At 36.4% G+C, this 21,615-nt stretch overlaps 1 protein-coding gene across 1 annotated transcript; it reads right to left on the bottom strand.

The window, feature by feature from the left end:
- Positions 1–326: 326 nt before the first annotated feature.
- Positions 327–21,212, bottom strand: LOC121411102 (fibropellin-1-like). The gene is made up of 11 exons (XM_041603625.1): positions 20,900–21,212; positions 12,154–12,305; positions 10,820–10,958; positions 10,014–10,171; positions 8,776–8,944; positions 8,354–8,450; positions 6,059–7,055; positions 5,573–5,739; positions 3,895–3,917; positions 3,425–3,522; positions 327–1,939 (listed from the first exon to the last, which is right to left on the bottom strand). Exons 1-11 carry the CDS (start codon positions 20,954–20,956, stop codon positions 1,078–1,080), a joined length of 2,919 nt encoding a protein of 972 aa, XP_041459559.1. The 5' UTR covers positions 20,957–21,212; the 3' UTR covers positions 327–1,077.
- Positions 21,213–21,615: the final 403 nt, after the last annotated feature.

A 21,615-nucleotide genomic window follows, 5' to 3' on the forward strand; every position in this document is an offset into this window, starting at 1 on the left:
CCCTAGAGATTGAACATATCACCAAAGAATGTAAATGTAACATCCTAATGTATTGTAATAACACCTATAGGTGTTAAACTAATACTGTCAATTTAACACCGGTGTAAAATAACTGATGCAGTCCTCTATGTACACAGTTAAATGCTGAAGATAATGCTTTCATTGCCAATAAATTTTTTATATTTCACACGAATTTTCGACGGTCCTCCGTCTTCTTCAGGAGTTACTCCTGAAGAAGACGGAGGACCGTCGAAAATTCGAGTGAACAATAAAAACTTTATTGGCAATGAAAGCATTATCTTCAGCATTATTTTGTCATCTTACAGAAGCCAATACGTGAAACTTTAAGATATATATATATAAAATTGTTGAAAATGCTAATAAAGTCATGCTTATTATGATATAAAAATATATACATCCATAGTACTGAACATAGCTCGTCTTTACGATATCGATATCTACGTTTTTTTAACAATTCACAAACAAAAAGTAACATGGTAACCAGTGATAAAATAATCTGTATGCGCTTAGACAGTATAGTTTAATCGCCTTAACCGAATATAAGACCAATTATTATAAAGATCACTGATGAAATCGGAAAGCGGAAAAGTAAACATGTATTTGATTTGGAAGACTTGTCCATGCAATATATATATATTAATATAACTTATACTTTATTACAACGTGTACTGTATCTTGTAGTTATTTACAAAGTACATCAATGACAGACGAAAAGAAAGCACGATTAAGTACTGGTTCATGCATAAGACGATGATAATGCCGTATAACGTCACTCACCAAAACAGATTACTGTTATATAATTGAACTCCTATGTTAGGGCAATCTCACGATTACTCACATCGCATTAGGTGAATATTGACTTCTTCCAAGAGCTCTGAAAAACGTGCGTTCTATAAACATTATCACCTATACACATCATGTTAAGCTTTACAAATATTTCTTGAAGAGTCAGAAAAATAATTTGATTGTGCTACATGACAGTGTCAAAATGTGGTGGTTTCATTTACTCTTTTTTTTACAATAAAATCACATCCTTTACAATACCTAAGTTCTTTATTATGCAATTGATTGAGAGTTTTCTTCATGTAAAATTGTAGTAGCGTACGGATCATTTGGACTTGTTGGCGTGGTGGGTCCACTGGTTGGAGTGGGAGGTTGTTCGTTTACTTCGTTGGGGTTTGCTTCTCCAGTTTGGGATAATGGATTAGGCGTTTCGTTCAGAGTCAATGGGTCTTCATCACTGGTGTAGATGTTAAAGGAATACGAGGGATCAATATCTGTGGGACTTGGGCTCACTGCTGATGACATCGTGCGAGGTACATCATATCCTGAAGGAACGATCTTCGTCGAATTAACTCCTTGAAGATTTGGTACATCGTACTCTGGCGGGGTAACTCTCATTGAATCTCTTAGTGGAAGTGGTGGCGGTATGCTGGTTGACACTGGGCGCGATGGTTCATTGTCAGGAAATATTGTTGTTGAGTAAGAGCCATCTAAATTCAACGGTTTCGGAATACTTTGAACGCTCGTTGGATCTGACGAGTAGTCGTTTTCTTTCACCGGACGAGGATCGGTTACGTCAGGATCCCTTGCAAATTCATACGGGTTCTCATGTTGTCCTACTTGGCCATTCGTATGAAGATATCCTCCTGTTGCGTAGGGGTTCTCCTTCTCGAAGTCATCCACTGTGTCTTTAGGCTTGGATGACAATGCACAAGCACCCCGAGCCTGCGCCCCATCGATGTCAGTGTAAAGATTGTTTGTGAAGGACACTGACGTGTTTGGATCATCTAATTTACTCTTTGGTGGAAGTGGTGGAGCTGCCGTGGCACCGAGTGTCGAAGGTATGTTGATGCTGTCCGTATGAGGATTAGCGAATACTGTTGGTACATCGTCCCCAAACTTTTCTCTTTTATCCCTATGTATGAAGAACATTAAAAATAAGATAATTGGTAATTTACGTCATTTCATCCAGTCTACCGAAGGTCTGTTAATGATATCTACGACTCAAGGGTATTATGTATTTTGGCTTTGATAAAAGTGATGATTACTAACAAGATGGCTGCCTGGCTGTCATCAATAATGACGAGACAAAATGGGGCCGAATATACTCAGGGATGGATGTCATAATGAGACGTGGAACATGGTTTATTTCCAACTCGTCTAATGCCAATTCGTTCAATTGCCAACTCGTCTACTATAATTTTGTCTACCATCAGTTCGTCCACTCACCACATGGTCTACTCTCAATTAGTCTGTCATTCCATCCATTAACGAGTTGGTCCAATAGCCATTTAGTCCATATACCATTTGGTCTAGTTGGACTGAGGCGTTAATTGTACAAAATGAATGAAAAGAAAATGGGTATTATACCAACTGGTTATTAGACGAAATTGTCATAGACGAACTGGTGATTAGACGAAGTGATGAGTGTACCAAGTTGTTATTAGACCAAATGGTTGTTAGACGAAATGTTAATGGACGGAATTGCATTAGACTAAATGAAGGTAGACCATGTGGTGAGTGGACGAGTTGGCAGTGGACGAATTGACAATTTACCGATACAGACGGATAATCCATTTATGGAAGGACAAGTCCACCCCAGCTAAAAGTTGATTTGAATAAAAAGAGAAAAATCAAACATGCGTAACACTGAAAATTTCATCAAAATCGGAAAATAAGAAAGTTATATTTTAAAGTTTCGCTTCAATTTCACAAAACAGTTATATGCACATCCTGGTCGGCATGCAAATGAGGAGACTGATGACATCACACACTCACTCTTTCTTTTTTATTTTATTATATGAAATATTCTAATTTTCTCCTCATTGTCAAGTGAAACAACAATTCCTCCCTGAACACGTGGTATCGGCATTGTTTGATATCATATTGTTCAGTCAAGTTGGTCCGTATTGTCAAATTCATAAAAAATAAAATATTGTATAATCCAAACAATAAAAAACAAAAGAAGTAGTGAGTGATAAAATCATCGACTGACTCATTTGCATGTCACTTAGTTGCGCATATCACTGTTTTGTGAAAAATAAGCGAAACTTTAAAATGCCATTACTTTCTTATTTTACATCCGATTTTGATGAAATTTTCAGCGTTATTCTAGTTTCGGATTTTTCTCTATTTATTCAAATCGACATTTTTCCGGGGTGGACTTGACCTTTAAGAATATGTTTTGACAATCATGAAAGGGGGTCTCACAGGCAGAAACTATACCTAATTTGGAGATAAAGGATGGATTTCCTCAAAAAAGTTGTAACGTCAACTTTATATACTGAGTCTAATAAAAACATAATTTTTATTATTTCAAGTTTATTTAGATAATTCATTCCAGAATCCAGATATTATGAAGTAATTATAAAGTTATGTGAGCGATATGGGTTAAACATACCTACGGACTTTGTAGAAACATATGCCAGCACTCAAGATGATTAGGACGAAAATAATTGCAATCAGTACGAAATACCAGTTCGTAAAACCACCTCCTCCCTGCAAGTATATCAATATATCTTATTCAATCAGTGACAGAACCATGGGCAGACTCAATATTATTGAGTAATTGCGAACAAACACTGAAATAAATTACGAATTAGCAGAAATAATCAACAATAAACATCATAAATCTATTAAATATACTATTCTTTCAATACATGTAACAAAGATGTTACATCATATGGAAAACACAAAAGAGCATATATACCAATGAAATGACAAAATATTAAATATCAGATTTTGTGGGATAAATGACGCAAAAAAGAGGACTCCCGGATAATTCTTGTGAATAAGAAAATGAATTCAGATGGTATTTTAGTTTGACAATTATTATTGTTTACTCTCATGCATCTGGAGCTGTTTTCTCACCTTATTTCCCGTTCTTGCTGCACCTGGAAAAAGAGAAAAAGTTAATATATGAAATTATGATCGAAATTTTAATTGCACAAGTTAGCCTTTCATAATAACACACTTCAAAAATCGAATAAAAATTACATACGTTCAGTATTCTTCAATATCTGATTTGAAAAATAAATGAACCTTTAATGTATTTTATCATTCTAACATCACATTTAGAGTAAAACGTATAACGGTAAATTAACACAATAACGTAAATGACAACGAATGCATGGTTACAAGGTATACGAATGCAATGCATGCTAACATTTCATTTGGAGACCAACAAGTTTAAATCATCTTTAAGGGATTCAAGAATCCTGGTATAATGATCAGTAGATATTAAATGATGATGAAATGCATCTGAATCAGAATGATTTGTTGCGTGCGTATTAAAGCTACGGCCGATGGTGAGAGGTCATAAGCAAAGGTATAATGACCGGTTGAGGTTTGGAAACGGGGATTTTTTTATCATATTGCAATATCATCCACATCTTTATAAAACAAATAATACACATCATTTTGCTTTGCCATTACAATAATCACACACGCCTTTGAAACAGTCAAAACACACTCAGCTGTGCCTTTGGCATGTAAGAACTGTTCTAGAGGTACATAAAGTGTAAATTGCCCTCTGTGCAATTCGGGAGGAACTTTTGAGATTGCCATGATCGTCCAAACTGATTGCATTGAGAATGTGTACAGTTCGATGTGTATACGATTACTTCTGGACAGGACTCTTGGATTTGTAGAATGAAATGAAAATAGAAACATTGAGCGGAAATTTGAATACCAGATGTGAAGAGTGGATAGCTTTCTTTCATAAAACCGGGCCCTAAAAATAAATGCGTATTATTGCTTGAGCAAGAACGTAGTCCGTGATTGGAGGAATGGAGGGAGAGGGTGGTTGATAACCTTTTAAATCTAGACTAAAGTCATCCGAATGACTTCAAACTGGATGAGGTATGACCAATCAGGGCAGATGAATAGTGGAGTATCTGGGTAGGGGATCCGTGCCCGGTTACCACTTCCAGGGAAGAGATCAAAGGTAAAAGTGAAGGGGAGGAAAGGGAAGAGGAAGTAAAATTCAAAAAGCTCATGAGCTATGCCAGGCAAGCAACTGGCATTATTATGCTAGAAGGGCGCGATTTGTCATGCTTGCTTCTGACTTGCCCTGTATCAGAAGTGATGGAGTACTTTTTCCTCGAGGATCGATGCCACAGCTTGACTTTCAGTCATCACGAAAGAGAAACGAACACGATTCATTGTATCAGAACACCATTTTTATCTCCAATAGATTTTATCCCATTCGTTTCATTCCATCCTGCCACATCCATTGATCCATTTCGAGGCGAATCATAGTAAACCAAGCAAGACTTGGTTTGAATCCGGGTGAAAATTGTTTCTATACTAACACGTTCAAAACGTGAAGATTTATTCAGTTTTTAAAAAGAAATCTTCTTCGGGACAACACTGATATGTTGTTTCCACCAAACATATTCCTCATTAAAACTACTTTAAAAAGTAAACATTCACACTCCGTTATGCCATGCAGATGCAGACAATCATAGAAGCCCTACATTTATTTTTCTACTTTCGACATGATTTTGTTTTTATATCAACTGTACTCCTCAAAGATATAAATACTCACTTTGGCAATGCGTTCCGCTATACCCCTCCTGGCAGATGCAATTGTAATACACCGAGCCGTTTCCCGCTGTAAAGACTTGGCATGTTCCATAATTGCATGTATTATTGGCACAGAGTTCTGTGGGAGTCTCACAGAGTTCGCCAGTAAAGTCATCTGAGCATACACACCTGTAAATGGCAATCAGAACAAGAGCAATACAATACGATATTATTCAAACCCATAGTCATTATCTAGAGTAAAAAGAAGTACACATTGGAGTATTTTGTGACAAATGACAGTTACATTACTATTAATAATCACAAAATTCATAACATATCAGATTTCATTACATCAAGGCACCACATCGGAGTTAATCATGACATGTCTAACAATTTGTGCAAAAAAACCTTATATACAGAAAGAACAGCTGAACATTTCATCACAGCCGTTCTTATTTTGAATGCCTCCCTTCTATTTACACGAAATCTATACATTCCAATGACTTACTGGTAGCTTCCATTGACGAGTGAACATATTCCATCATTATAGCAAAGTCTGGTCCGACACAGTCCCGGGATAGAAGTAGGTTCCATAGGTATGTTGTTACAATCATAACTTCCGTTTACATTAACACAAATCGTGTCGGATGGGCATGTACTACTATCCTGGCATTCATCAATGTCGATTTCGCAATATTGACCTCGATATCCCGTCGACGCGCATTGGCATGTGAAACTGTTGACACTGTCCTGGCATATTCCATTATTTTGACATGGTAAGCTCGCACATTCATCAATCTCGGCTTCACAGTAAATGCCTGTATACCCTGCCATGCAAATACATGTGTAATTATTCACATGGTCTTGACACGTTGAATTATTATCGCACATGTTACCAATGCAGTCGTCTATGTTGATTGTACAATTCTCTCCGGAATAGCCAGGAAGACATTCGCAGGTGTATCTTCCCACGCGATCGGTACAGTTACCATAAGAACAAGGATTCGGATCACATTCATTGATGTCTTCATCGCAGTGGTCACTCTGAAAACCAGCTTGACATACACAAATATATCCGCCAACCTTATCGACGCACGATGCGTTGTTTTGGCATGGGTCAGATACACACTCGTCTCGAACATCCAATTCACAAAATGTTCCTCCATACCCATCTGTGCAATTGCATGTAAATTGATCAACGCCATCTTGACAGGTGCCATTATTCAAACAGTCTACTCCGATACAGTCGTCTATATCTTGGGCACAGAAGACACCCGTATAACCAGCAGCGCAGGCGCACTCAAGAAGTCCACTGTCATTTTCGCCCAGACAAGTTCCACCATTGTCACAGGGGTAAGATTGGCAGAAGTCAATGTCCAATTCGCAGTTAGCACCGCTATACTCCCTGGTACACTGACACTCGTAGTAGTTGAGTCTGTCCAGGCATGTACCACCATGTTCACAGGGGCTAGAAGAACATTCGTTGATGTCAACGCAGTTCTTACCTGTAAGAAAAATTTAACTGTTTGATAAATGTTACAGCAAATCTGAACTGCATATGATGTCACTTTGTTTTCTCCTTTTATTTCTAGGGGGTGGGGTAATTGAATGGTAATGAATAAGATAGTAATTCTACTTATACTAGCACTACTATAGTCATACTACTATTAAACTCTACCACAACTTCTACTACTACTACTACTACTACTACTACTACTACTACTACTAATAATAATAATAATAATAATAATATAAATATTTCAACAACTTCACATTTACTAGTAAATAAAGAGGCTCTAATAGGTGGAAATTATAATTTGTAAACAATTTTTTTCGGCATTACTCCTATGTATTAAGATCGCATGCTCGATCTTTAATGAAAATCATAAGTCAGAAAAAAATGGAACCAGTGGGATTCGACCTGCCATCTACTGCTTTCCGGGCAGCGACTTAACCACCAGGCTATTCTGGATCGAGGATCGAGGGTATTTGAATTCCAGTTCATCGCGATTTAGCCGTGAACCAAAATAGCCTGGTGGTTAAGTCGCTGCCCGGGAAAGCACTAGATGGCAGGTTCGAATCCCACTGGTTCCAATTTTTTCTGACTTATGATTTTCATTAAAGATCGAGCATGCGATCTTAATACATAGGTGTAAGGCCGAAAAAAATTGTTTACAAATTCACATTTATTGTTTTATAATGGTGATAGTGGCAATGGTGGACAATTATCATGATAATGATAATAATAATAATAATAATAATACTGATAATAGTTTTTTTTCCTTCTAATCACTATAGAAATCCTAGTAATAATTACAATGATGATTGAAAAATAACACCAACAATAAACATTTGCGACCTGATCTGAAAGTCATTTTACAATTTACAAATCACAAAGCCCATAAGGCTTGGTACCACTGCACCAACGGATGCAGCTAGAGAGGATGTGAAACGGAAAAGAATCTTTCCATCTGTTAAAAAACGCTATGTATCTGTTGTGTTCTCTTTGCATATGTGTTTCACACGCTCTATATATCCATCGAGCATCCGTTCTCTGAGATTTCACTGTTCACACATTTCGTCCATTGTCTAATTTGGACGAAAACGGATGAAGCCACCCCGAAATTTTGCTTGTCCGCTGTATCCGTTTTGAGTACGTTTTGTGTCCGTCGGTAAGTGAGACGAATCCCCCGCTCCACCGACTGAGCTATCGCGCCTTGTATATTTTCACATGGAAATAATGAATTCTGAAGCTTACATACTTCAGAATTCATATATAATGTTTAATATAGTGGCAGCTTACCTATCGTACCAGGTGGGCAGTTGCATGAATAATCATCCAAAAGATCTGTGCAGACTGCGTTCGATTCACACGGATTCGACTGACATTCATTGATTTCCTATCAATACAGGAATCAAAGAAAAGATGAATACATAAATTTTTACTGGATAACAAACAATATTCATTTCAGCTATCTGTTCATTCATTTGTTTTGTAAGATAATCTTCTTTTATGTTTATCATTATTACTAAAACAAAAAGCTTAATATATATAACTTTCACGTTAGAATATAAAACAACATTTCGGCTTCGCTTCGAGCCCGCCGTTGACTACAATACAAACCAATTGTATACCATTATTGAAATCTAGTATAGCAATCGGATACATGTATCATGATGAAATAAAGACCTAACTCAAACAAATCTGTACAATATATTGCTTACAATTTGGCAGTATGATCCAGTCCATCCGGCGTGACACATTCTAGCTCCTGTAATATCGTTGCAATCATAATGGCCCTGATTGTTGTCTCTTGCTAAACAATATGTGTTACAGCCTGACGATGTTCCGTAGTAGTGCACATCACAATAAACCTTCACACCAACTCTCGTTCTAAAAGAAAAAAAATATTATACATTTGTTCTAGTTTGCTTGAATAAATGCCATCGCCTGCATTTGTCACGCGATTTAAGCATGGACAGTCAACATCATGTCCATATGGGATTCCATAACGAAGTAAGTCCCCCCCCCCTTTAACAAACATCCATAATTTAAAAACCACTGGAATTTTTATATATCTTTATATACATGAGCGTGTAGGTAATTTTACAAGCTACCCTGAATGAATGTTACGGACGTAGTTTATGTCATGCGTCAGTGAGCACCGCCAGAAGGCAACATTTTCACTTTTTATGTCACAAGCCAAATATCATGACTTTGATTCCATTTTATTGGGAAAAAATCCACATTCTCATCTTGTAAAATCGTCAGAAGGCTAGTAAAATGTACTTTCTAAAAGACGATACAACTTTTTTGCTAAATTTCTCGGTTGAATAAACAAAGGTCAAAATTTGCTATAAAAGTGATCGAATATGATAGCTATTTTGGGAAGAGTGTCTACAACAATATCCATCAAACCACGGTTCAATAAACATTAAATGAAAATAAAGAAATACTATTTTCAAATATCTTATTTAATTATCATATCAACAAATTTTCGTTATGCTCAGGACCAATCAACATGCTGCTTCAATAATTCAACGTCAAGTTTATTGGTGATGTTGCTCTATGTCAGATCTTTGTCACATTAAGGCATATCAGTTCGTTGCTTAAGTCTAAAATATACGCCATTTTGTAACGGGTTGTAACTAAAATGTCTGTTTGAAGATTTTAGTTACAAACGCACCAAGGTTAAAGTTTTAATCCGGTTATTCTTAACAAGCGAACGTTTATAACCAGAAAGTGAAAAAATATGGAAAATAGATTACGATTATTCGATTACACATTTTAAGAGAATAAATGGAAAATAGGAGGCGCGCCCCAACCCCCCCCCCTTGATCTGCCTATGACAACTCCTTATCAAGGTGTAAGTTTGAACTGTCTTGTTGTTTGTTTCTAGAAATGTTACAATCAATGTAATCCATAGATATCAGTTTCATTTCTTTAAGTCAAGTTTACTTACAGTGACGTCCCGGCTCCATTCAGGGTCACAATGTGTTCTGTTGCCAGAGCTGATGTTCTAGCCGGAACATAGTTGTAATTATATCCGTAATAATCGATCTTGTCGTCACTGTTCGATGGGTCATAGTCCCAAACTTCAACTTTGGATCTGAATCCGGTCTATAAGAGATGTGAAGCAGAGATTTGCATTAAAAATAATTTTGGCTAAATTCGGTGCAGATTGACGGGGAATGGTATCTTGAAGCAAATAATCAAGATCAGATGCATTTTTGCATGTTTGAAACCAAGTATTTTAGATTAGCTGCAATGGACCTCAAATTTTTCCTTTCTGATTTCGGAAAACAATAGGTAGCAATAGGCAGGGGATTTCGAATAGTTAAGCCTTAACCCTTGAAACTGTTGACATATTGAGCTGATAAAAAAGTTCAATTACTTTCGGAAGATTACCTTTATGTGCAAAATGAAATATACATCTGTGAGAGGGCTTGCCGGGGAAGATGTCACATATCAGTTCAACACGGATCGGGGGGGGGGGGCTAGGGAAAAAATCAATACGATCGTGAACCTCGTATAATGCCTTCAATGCCCATAAAGTAAATTGAGCGATAGCCCGTTTTTTGACAAATTCGTACCCGCAAAAGTCCGACACTAAGTCTGTTCCTATTGAGTCGGTTTGATATAGTTGTTGTAATAATAATTCTTATTACCCAGGGTAGCCACTTCAGCTATAGGCTCTATGCTATTCTTCGAGCAGGCCTGCATTACATATAACATGTTACTATCACCCTTCTCAATTCTAATACTCACCGACCATTGATTGATAGTCAATATGATTGGGTTGACCAAATTGTCATTTAGGGAACTTGGAAAGTTGAAATCGTCATTGTTTTCATACAGGCGCCGAGTTACATAGTTTCCATAATCACACTGGGCCATGTTGTTATTTCTAAAGAACAAAAATATAAAATGAATAAAAAGTAGAACAGAATCGATATTAAATGTAGGAGGAAAAATTAGCGTCATTGAGATATTTAAAATACCGACTCAAGTTGAGTCTTTCGGGTAAATAGAATTTTTTACGTAAATAGATTGAATTTTGGGGGCAAAAAAATATTTATTCATCAAACAGTCTTCAAAACACGAGTAATAGATTATGTGCACTCTTTATTAACAAGGGTTTAAGTTGAATTCAAATCGACGGCGATTAGTGACTATTTAAATTATGGGTTTTTTTATATTCAATGTTCATTTCTAAATTTTAAATGATTCAAATTCGATTTGTTTACAATTTCAAACTAAATCCAATGTTTCTCTGATCATAAACCACATTGATCTGTATTTATTTCAAATATAATACAGACACCCAAATTACAAACCATTGTTTTTCTCGTCGTCGTCATCATCCTCTCCACCACCACCACCACCATCATTAAAATCACTACTATTGATATCATCATATTACCTTTACCAATTTTACATATTTCAGTATTTCGCAACTATCAGGTGGGAAAATTACAGCTCAAGGTACTGCCAATTTAATGAAAGAACACGACATGAACGCAAAACAGTACTGTGTCAAAGTAAGTCACTGTAATGAATGGATTCCGATGTCGATTAAGTCATAATCCTTCATAAGTTTCAGTAAAATTCACTGCAAAATATGTAAGAGAAAGTTTGATGAACACTCTTGAATATCAATTATTATATTGGTATTATCCTTTCGATTTTTGCAACGACTCTTGTTTGTAACCCATGGGTATTTTGAGAATCAGATACTGTTTCAGGACATTATAAAATATTATTTTGTTTTCTTGACTTTTGAGGTACAGAGTGTTGGTTCTTTTCTATCCGATACACTACTTACCATTACCATTACAAATGAAGTTTGTTATGTGGTCGTTCCTGTTGGTGTTTTGTAAATAAAGTTTGGTATTTTCTCTCCGTTTTTTTTTTTAGATGGAGAGCAGCGCCATCTATTGAGAATGGATCTTAATAAGTGTAAACAACTTAAACATTTGCGTCCTCATCGAAAAAGGGCGGAATTGCCTTCCGAAATAATACTTAATGTTTTAATATTGCCTTGCTCATGTGTATTATGAATCGGAAAGATGACAGAAATGCTTTCATATCACTTTACTTACCCTCCATATTCATCAAAACAGAGATTGAATCTGTTGTCACAAGCAGAGCCACAACTGAAAAATACTTGGTCGCAGCATCCACCGTCAAGTTCGTGGTGAGATGGGTTGGAATAGTCTATCAATCTAAATGCAACCTTTACTTTCCCTTGACTCTGTTGTGACAGAAAAAAGAAAATGGAGAAAGCATTATTTTTTAATGTATATTCCGTTTCGATAAATATGCATAGACAATAACAGAGTTTGATAAAATGGGGTTCAGTATCGATTTGAGCTTTATCCAAAACGGAAACGATTCTCTCTTATCACTGAATGGGTATGAGCCTTTCCTTTTTTTTTAAAACATTTTAGCCAACTCTTCTTCATTCCACCAACTAACCGACTTTGAATCGTATAATGATGTCCATTAGCCTCAGGGGAATTATCGCCCAAAGTGTGTTGATCAATAAAATAAATTGATTTTTTACATTAAACTCTTTTTCAACAAACTATTTGTTCCAAGCAACTTCGTGGTAAGAAACATTTGAAGAATTACTACACTCTGACAAACGTTTGATTTTTTTTAAAATCGTGTTCAACCCAGGGTAACATACCATGGGCCCGTAGCAGAAAGAGTTGCAATCGACTGAAACTCTAAAATTCATGCGCAACTTCATTTTCCACCAATCAACAGCGCGCATTTGGGACTTGCGATTGATTTTTGGGCTTGCGTTTAAACGCAACTCTTTCTGCAACGGGCCCCAGCAGAGCTTTATCGAGTCATGATAAATAGGGGTACAATACCTAACCAATTTGGTCAGAACGAGTGATCTTTTTTACAGTTGATTCCATGGAATTTGTGGTACTTATACTCATCAGGTGACTTTGAATTCCAAGACAAAAAAATCCGGGGAACATTTTACCCTTCTGTATTTCTTTAGAAAAAAATCAATTAGTGTTTCACAATTAATTTAGGATCAATCATTTCAATTGCCAACTTTGAACCATAGGTTTTTCTCAAATCTCAATTAACGTTTATGAGAGCCTTATTCATTATCACTTATTGGTCTACGACATTTTACTATAGCCATTATTTTTTTCGGGAAGAGATGCACATTATTTCGCACTGAATATTTACATGTAAATTGGTTTCCGCTGGTTCATAATAGACGTATATTATCATAATCTAAAACTAAATCAGATTATCGACTGCAGGAAGTCAGATTTATGCCTTCACCACTGCCAGTCAAAGACTGTATTACACATCTAACTTCTAAAATGACCTCTGTAATCTTTCACCTTTGACCTTATGGCCTGAAAGTCTCAATCATATAATCATTACTTTCATATGCAAACATGAGTCAAGTTTGAAGTTGAACCTTCAGGTGATTTCGTACTAGAACAATGTACCTTCGGGTATACTCTGCGACCTTTGACCTTGATACACATCATAAAAAATAGATCATCGACAAGAAGATACATCAAGCGGTTCCTAAGTTTAACCTATTGTAATCATGGTAATAGGTCCATTGTTTAACGCGAGAACGAATACGGGACGGATAGACAGAGTACTCGAAAAGCAAATGCAGCTACGGTGGATGGAATCAAACTTAAAATATGATATCACGTCACATAAGGAAGTGGTGCATGGGTTGGGTTGCCTGCATGTCATCGCAGCATTACTAGTACCTGCATGTTGCGAGTATTTTTTTTAACCATCGATATGTGATGGAGTCTGTGAACTGATCACTCCAGTAATCTTGAAGTGGACAATCTCCCTTAAGAAATGTTGAATTCGGGTGTTGAATACATACCTAGGCATACCTCCCAATTATTTTACAAATAGACTATGCCCTCTCAAAAATGCACCAAATTCTTAATTTTCAACTATGGAATGCGAAACCACCTTAACGATAAGCCTGGTCACTTTACTCATTCGCTTATGGTTTAAAATTTACCGTATTATTGCCCCCGAAAAGATTTATTATGCGTATACGGCCTTTTTACCCGCGGCTTTATCGATCATGCAAACTTGCAGGTGACTATTTCTCTTTGAGTTTTCAACGAACGACAGGTAACTACCGCTTAGGGTGTGTTGTGGAAAATGTCAACTATCATACATTGATCATGACCTCATGTTTCTAAATTGTTCATTCGGATATCTAGGTAATGATTGTGTTCAATTAAAATCACAAGAGGGATAAAAGCCACCGGTACCGTTGTTGGCATGGGAGAAGGTTGTGGAAGGAAGGCCATGAGCGCCAAAAACTATGTACGCCGTTATCATCCGTGGTGAATCATATACTAGACGAGAAAATCGGAAAAGAGTTTGGAAGTAAGGATCGAAAGTTTAATTTCGATATGACCTAAAATCCGGTAGTCAGACGTACAGTCAGCAAGCAACCCGGGCCCGCAACACGAAAAGTCCGCTAAATCGTGTTAGAGTTATTTCAAGCTCGAAAAAAATCTTACTGTATTCGACAATGGTTTTGGGCCGGGCTTTATGGGTCTCTGCTCCAGCGATCATGGCTGATGATGTCAAAAAACCTATTCTTCATTGGTGTGGATTCAACGTCAACAACGGGCTAAGAAAAGGCATTGTTGACTGCCATTGTTGATGAAAATCATGACCATATTTGGAGATTTGATTAGATATGGTGCACGCTCAAAACAACTCCCAAAAAATTAAACAGCAGTACAGTACATAATTTATCGAAAGAAACATACGTTCTCAATGTCGAAAGTATATACATATTGCATTATAAAGAAAATTATATAACACTATAAAGGATATTAAAACCCTATTGGAAAGAGTAAAATGAGAACAAATTGAAAAAAAAATCGGCTGTGAAATAAGCAAGTTATGGACGTTTAAAAAGTCTTGTTGTACTTTCTATGGGGATCCTCAAATTGGCAAACTTACTTCCAAATTTCTGATTTTGTGGACAACTCTCCATTTGTTTTGTACACAAAATTTCAGATTTTCCTCATTATCTTATTGCATCTTGTCTCCTTCTGAGCACAACATATGTCATGGGAAACTATAATTCACCACATATGTCAAGGTCAGGAGGAGATAATGTGAAATATGCAAAATTAAGGGAGAAATTTGAAAATTTGTGTACAAAACAAATGGAGAGTTGTCCACAAAATCAGCCGTTTTTGAGCACGTTTGCCAATTTGAGGATCCCCATAGAACGTACAACAAGACTTTTTAAACGACAATAACTTCCCGTTTTCATTTCATCGATTTTGATGATAGTTTATTTAAATTTTTCCTTTCATTTTACTCTTTCCAATAAGATTTCTTATCTTCTTGGGTTTTTGTTTCCTTTAACGAATATAAAAATTAACACACAAAAAAAAATTATTATTGTGTTAACCTAGGTTAACCTATCTCATCATATGGAAATAAATACAGGTAGCTGTACTTAACGAAATATGATCATAGAGATATGAAAATGGAACTACAAAATAACACGAAGGTTATGGTGTTGGGACAAAAAATAATTTTCGAGGGAATCCCAAACTGGATTTCTACATATACATGATATAGGAAATATATACATATCATGGACGTTGTCCCCACATGATATGAACAAAGAATTTCATTGTATGTATAGCACGTCCCTAATGTAACGGATTCTGTGGATTTTGAGGAAGTTAGATGAACGACGAAAGATTACTGAGATTATAATCCCATTCGATTGGAATACAATGTGACTGTTGAAAAGAATATAGATATACATGGCATTATGATCGATGATTAAATGGCCCTTAAAGGGATGGTTGTGGTGAGAACGAAGATTGGAGTGTGATAATAACGAAAGTGAATCTACGCGTCGTTCTCTTTCCATTCAATTTATTTTGAATATTAAAATGAATCAATCTAAACACCGCTGCTTCTATCCAGAAATGATCGTAAAGGATTGACAGGCACAGTTCACATCAAATATCAGTATTCCGTATCCAGCTGCAGGTCGAATAAATATTTGGAAAGCCTATGAAAGGGAATTGACATTGAACAAAGTCCGGTCTGGTCCAGACCTGACCCAGTGATCCTTGAAACGAACACGTCATAAAAAAATTGTAGGGGTGGTTTGTAATAAAAATAAATAAATAAAGATAAGGGGGATGGAACGATAAAAGAAACTGAACAAGGAATAGGGAAAATATTTTTTTAACAATGGATCATTCGTTAATTATCAAATTGGCAATGATGAGTAGAAGTTGTAAGAACAATCTCCCCGTTCGCCATGTACTTGATTATCAGGATTTGCTACCCCCCCCCCCCCCCCCCCCGCCATCCTCCGTTTGAGCCTACAGACAGTGATAAAAGTATGTCATAAATAGCGTATCATGTCCTAACGAAAAAAAAAGATAGTACCCGAATGAAGACTTTTGACAAAGATGACATAGTCATTAAACGTCAAATTCACCCCCAAAATGTTGATTTGAATCAATAGAGAAAAATCGAATAAGCATAATGCTGAACATTTCATTAAAATGGGATGTAAAAAAAAATTATGACATTTAAAAGTTTCGCTCATTTTTCACAAAGAAGTAATATGCACAACACAGTGGCATGCAAATGAGAGAGTTGGTGATGTCCGTCACTCACTATTTCTTTAGTTTTTTATTGTTTGAATTATATAATATTTCAATTTTTACAGATTCGACAATAAAAGGACCAGCTTGACTGAACAAAAAAAATTAAAACAATGGTAATTCCACATGTTCAGTGAGGAGAGAACTCTGTTTCACAAGACAGTAAGGAGCAAATTAGAATATTTCACGTTACAGAATGCAAAAGAAATAATCATGATACTGAGTGGGTGACTTCATCAATTCCCTCATTTGCTTATTGACCAGGATGTGCATATTACTGTTTTGTGAAATTAAGCGAAAGTTAAAAATGTGATAACTTTATTTTACGTCCGATTATGATGATTCTTTTAGTGTTTTGCTAGTTGAATTTTTCTCTTTTTATTCAAAACAACTTTTTTTGTTGGGATGGACTTGTCCTTCAAAGTAATAGAGAGGGGTAAATTTAATGGTAGCGCGATCAGTGGGTAAGTGAAGTGTGAAGGAAAAGCGCGCAGTGGACATGGTGAAAGGGGCGCAGTGAGAGTGGCGGGAAAATTAACTACTGGAAGATCTAGCATCTAGACTAATGGGGGGCTTGCGGCCATAAACCCTCATTTTTTCATGACCATTAGAAAAGGGAGAAAAGGAAGGGAAACGGCGTGAATATATTATTATCAGAATGTTATGTCATAATCTATCACAAAATGATATTTTTGTATGAAAAATGTCTCATTTTTTAGCTCGCTATAATAATAATAATAATATAGGATATTTATATTGCGCACATTTCCACCTTGTTAGGTGCTCAAGGCGCTCCTATATTACCCGGCTAAGCTAGGCGTTCATAGCGCACACAGCTTCTTAAGGAATTACTTCCTACCGGTACCCATTTACCTCACCTGGGTCGAGTGCAGCACATCGTGGATCAGTTTCTTGCTGAAGGAAATTACGCCATGGCTGGGATTCGAACCCACGACCCTCTGTTTCAAAGTCCGAAGACTAATCCACTGGGCCACAACGCTCCACGCTCTTCTATATAGAAGGTTTGTCACATCAGCCATGTCTGGTTCCGTCAAAATGTTTGGCTCATTACGCTGTACTGTCTTCGTCACCGATTTCTTCTCCAGGCTTATTGTTGGCACATTGAGTAAATACATTTTTTATTTACTTTGCAATGAACAGATGGGTTACTTGAACATGTTGAAATGATATAGTGGTAATACAGTTTCTATAATAAGTAACCCACGCACAGAACTATTGAACCGGTTCATGAAAAGCAAGCATAAAACTTTTGAGAAAGACTCTGACATGTTTGAGATTATAAGACAAATAACACACTCTGGAAAACTAAAGAAATGATATAGTGGTAATACAGTTTCTAACAAGCAACTTACGCACAGAACTACTGAACCAGTTCATGAAAAGGAAGCATAACATTTTTGAGAAAGACTCTGACATGTTTGAGACTACTAGTATAAGAAAAATAACATACTCTGTAAACTAAAGATGAAATTCGTCGTTCTCAACAGGTTATCCTTCTCCTCTCCCCCTTTTCAACACCCATTCCTCCCCCTTTCTCCGTTTTCCTCCTTATTCGTCCCTCCTTAAAAACAATCTTCCACCATTCATTCTCCTCAGCCGTCTCCCCTGTCCTTCCAACTCCTCCTCCCAATCATCATGGCCACTGTCGCATCATCTCCATCACTTACAAAATTTCAACATATTCTCAAAGCAAATGTGATGTATTATCCTTTCAAACAGCTTCCATATTTGTCTCTATTATGATCAAGCATTAAGAAATTTGAAAATCAATCCATAGAGGGAAGTCGAATTATGTAAAAATATACAGCTACTTCAATATTATAGTTCATGAATGTTTTATTTTGTCACCAGAAGATATAATACGTGATTTTGGAATACGTTAAGTCCAGTTGACAGGCTTGATTTTGCCTAGCTTAATATTGTTTCTACCTATATATAAAAAGTCGACTGGATTAAGGTAATAATAGCCTGTTTAGAACACCCTCCCCGCCCCGCCCCAAATGTCGGGAACATTAGACACAGGGGCAGTGCCAGGGTATTTTGATAGGGGGCAAGAAAATCGTTATTTTATTCTCAATTGAATTGTATAAATGTTATCTGGAGTTACACAATGAGTCTGTGTTTATGCTCCTCTCTTTTCTTTCTTCATCTTCTCCGTCATTTTCATCTCCTTTTCTTTCTTCCTTTTTCTTCATCACTTGAAGAATCATAGAGGTGTCCTAGAGCCATCCTGATTAGATCTTTGTGATTTATTTCTATTTCATTCGCTCTACTTTCTATTTGGAAAACCCCCAAAACGGTATAATATTTTAAGTGAATGATTTTCATTCTGAACTAACTAATCGATTTTCACAAAATTAATGATTAAAGTATGATAATGTTATCGCAACTAATTGAATTATCATGATCACAATAACAATCGAAGAGTTTTGTTATTATTTGTGATGTCTAAATAATGAAATACAAAGGATGGTGGGCACTGTGGAGGCATTATTTGGAGAAAGAATTACGCTGGGGTTATATATCATTGTTGATAATTTCGTTATTAATGTTTTTCGTAGATGTAATTGTCTTTATCAAAAAGGATATCAGAAGTAACAGTAATAGCAGCAGCAGTATTCTGGCATGGATGATCACAAAAAGTTACGATCGCAATAAATAATTCCAGATGCCGATGGAGCAATTATCTTATAAGATAAAGAATTGCAATAAAATTAATTGCAAAATGACTTTTTCCATGAACATGAAAACTGTTTAATTCAATGTTCACGTTACACTAATGGAAATTCATTTTTCTCAATGGGTTTACTGCAACACGTGTAGGCTTATGTCCATCATCATAATAGTAGTCATGTTTCAGCAACATGTTTTCGTTTGACAAGTTGTCAGACTTAACAACTTTTCCTCATTGTGATTGGCTGCAGACAGCGCTACGTGAATCTTTCTTTGGTATTTCTTTTGGGAGCATTAGTTACTTTTATCCACTACTGGGAAATGCACGGGAAGCTGCCCCCCCCCCCCTCCATCTTTCCCGTATTAGCGCCGCCCTGAGAAGTTCACCTTATAATGGAAAAAAACGTTGTTTTAAATATACAGAGAAAGTAAATAGATATTGGTAAATGTGTGAGGAAAATCTATCATAGATAGAATTTTAAGCTGATTTGTGACGTCATACAATCAGCTGCCCCATGCAATATGTAAAATGCATACATTTCCATTTTTTAAATGTTATTGATGAGTGTTTTTCTTGCAGTAGCGGGTGTGAAAATTATTTGTTTGTTGATTTACTGAATGTACAATAAAACAAAACATTCCCATTTTTTAGAAAATTACTTTTCAATTTTTTTTTTTACTTCACAATATGACATCGCAAAAAAAATGACTTCATCATTTTTGATAGATTTTCCAGAAACCGTGACCGATGTGTTTTATCATTTATTTCTGCTATTCTTACTACAACTTCGTTGTTGTGAGGGTGAACTTCACTTTAATGCTACGTTCTTTCCCAAATTGTAACGACACTATACCATGTACATTTTGTGTCGTGATCGAGGAATGTATATCCGAATAGAGTGGCAATTAAGAATCAGGCGAGGTGCACTCAATTCCACAATATATCGTCCCACATTATAATCGACTATAAAAGAAATGAAAAAAAAAAAACAGTCAACAGCAGCGATATTTGGGGCGGATCAGGAATGCCGTATGGTTCATATCAGAACCACTCATAGTATTTTTACCTTGAACTGTATTCAAAGCTTTAGAGCAAAGTCAGGTAATGGGGAGTTTCTATCAACAAAACAAAGAAAGGTCAAAACAACTATTTCAACTAGTACTTTGTGAAGATTGCTCAATTGAAACAAATCGGAATATTCCTAACATAATATTTGTACAATGTTCGCAATAAGCCCATATCCTACCCCTAGTACTACCCAGAAGGAAATGAAATAATCATAACCAACAAAATTAATATCGAACAGTGGCGCGCCCATGAACGAAAAATAATGAAAGTCATTCTTATGTCTTATAATTTGAAAAATAAACATTATGTCACCTACCATTAAGTAGCTATACCTACATGTATACATACAGTTATGCAATAGTGATATGAGAGAAAGTATAGGCCTATAGATGTTCTTACCTGCATTATAAACCCAGCTAGGAGAAGGCCCCTCAGGACTGCGTGAACCCACATCATCTTGAGGTCTAACAAGTGCGAGTAAAATGAATTTGAAGGACTAGTTGGAACGAGTGCAAATGAACATAATCGACTCGAGTTTTCCCCTCTCCAATGTAATAGTTTATTCAACAGTTCGCAGGGTGTGTTTCATCATAGACGGCATTGAGCTGAATGAACTACGATCGAATCAGAGAACACAAACATCATGAAGAAAAGAAAAACGACTTGGACCAATGCACACCTAATCTAACAAAGCCCCTGTTTTGTGTCTCCACACAGGGTGCATGCATGGTTCGCACTGCGTCACCGCGGATTCTGACAGCATTGTAGCAATTTTTGAAGCCACTACTGTAAAATGATCATGGTCGTAATAAAGCCCCATAACCCCGGCCGGGGGCTACTTACATTGACGAGTGGATACCATGCGCGACCAAAAAAAACACGTAAAAAGAATGTCTTTTTCACGATAGGGCACGTTACGTACGTAACGTGATAAGGGTGTCAAAAACAGAAAAATAATGAAAAAAGGCTATCTATTTCGCTAGGAAGATTACGTGTTTAGGGTCGAATTCGCGGGGATGATAAAACAAAATTAAAATGTTTTATAAAGGATGTCCTTTTTGCCCCAACACTTTGTGTTTAGAGTCCGATTTGCGCGAGGTGTAGAAGGACGTGGG

Source organism: Lytechinus variegatus, chromosome 3 (assembly GCF_018143015.1).
Source record: "Lytechinus variegatus isolate NC3 chromosome 3, Lvar_3.0, whole genome shotgun sequence".
In the NCBI taxonomy this organism is placed as follows: domain Eukaryota; kingdom Metazoa; phylum Echinodermata; class Echinoidea; order Temnopleuroida; family Toxopneustidae; genus Lytechinus; species Lytechinus variegatus.

What these genes read in the sequence shown, in the direction of transcription:
- LOC121411102 (XM_041603625.1), bottom strand. Translation starts at nt 20,956, where the DNA reads ATGATGTGGGTTCACGCAGTCCTGAGGGGCCTTCTCCTAGCTGGGTTT. An exon ending in TGTTTTGATGAATATGGAGG is followed by an intron (nt 10,959 to 12,153) that starts GTAAGTAAAGTG and finishes TTTGTTCTTTAG; the next exon opens with AAATAACAACATGGCCCAGT. An exon ending in CTCGTCAATGGAAGCTACCA is followed by an intron (nt 5,740 to 6,058) that starts GTAAGTCATTGG and finishes TGCCATTTACAG; the next exon opens with GTGTGTATGCTCAGATGACT.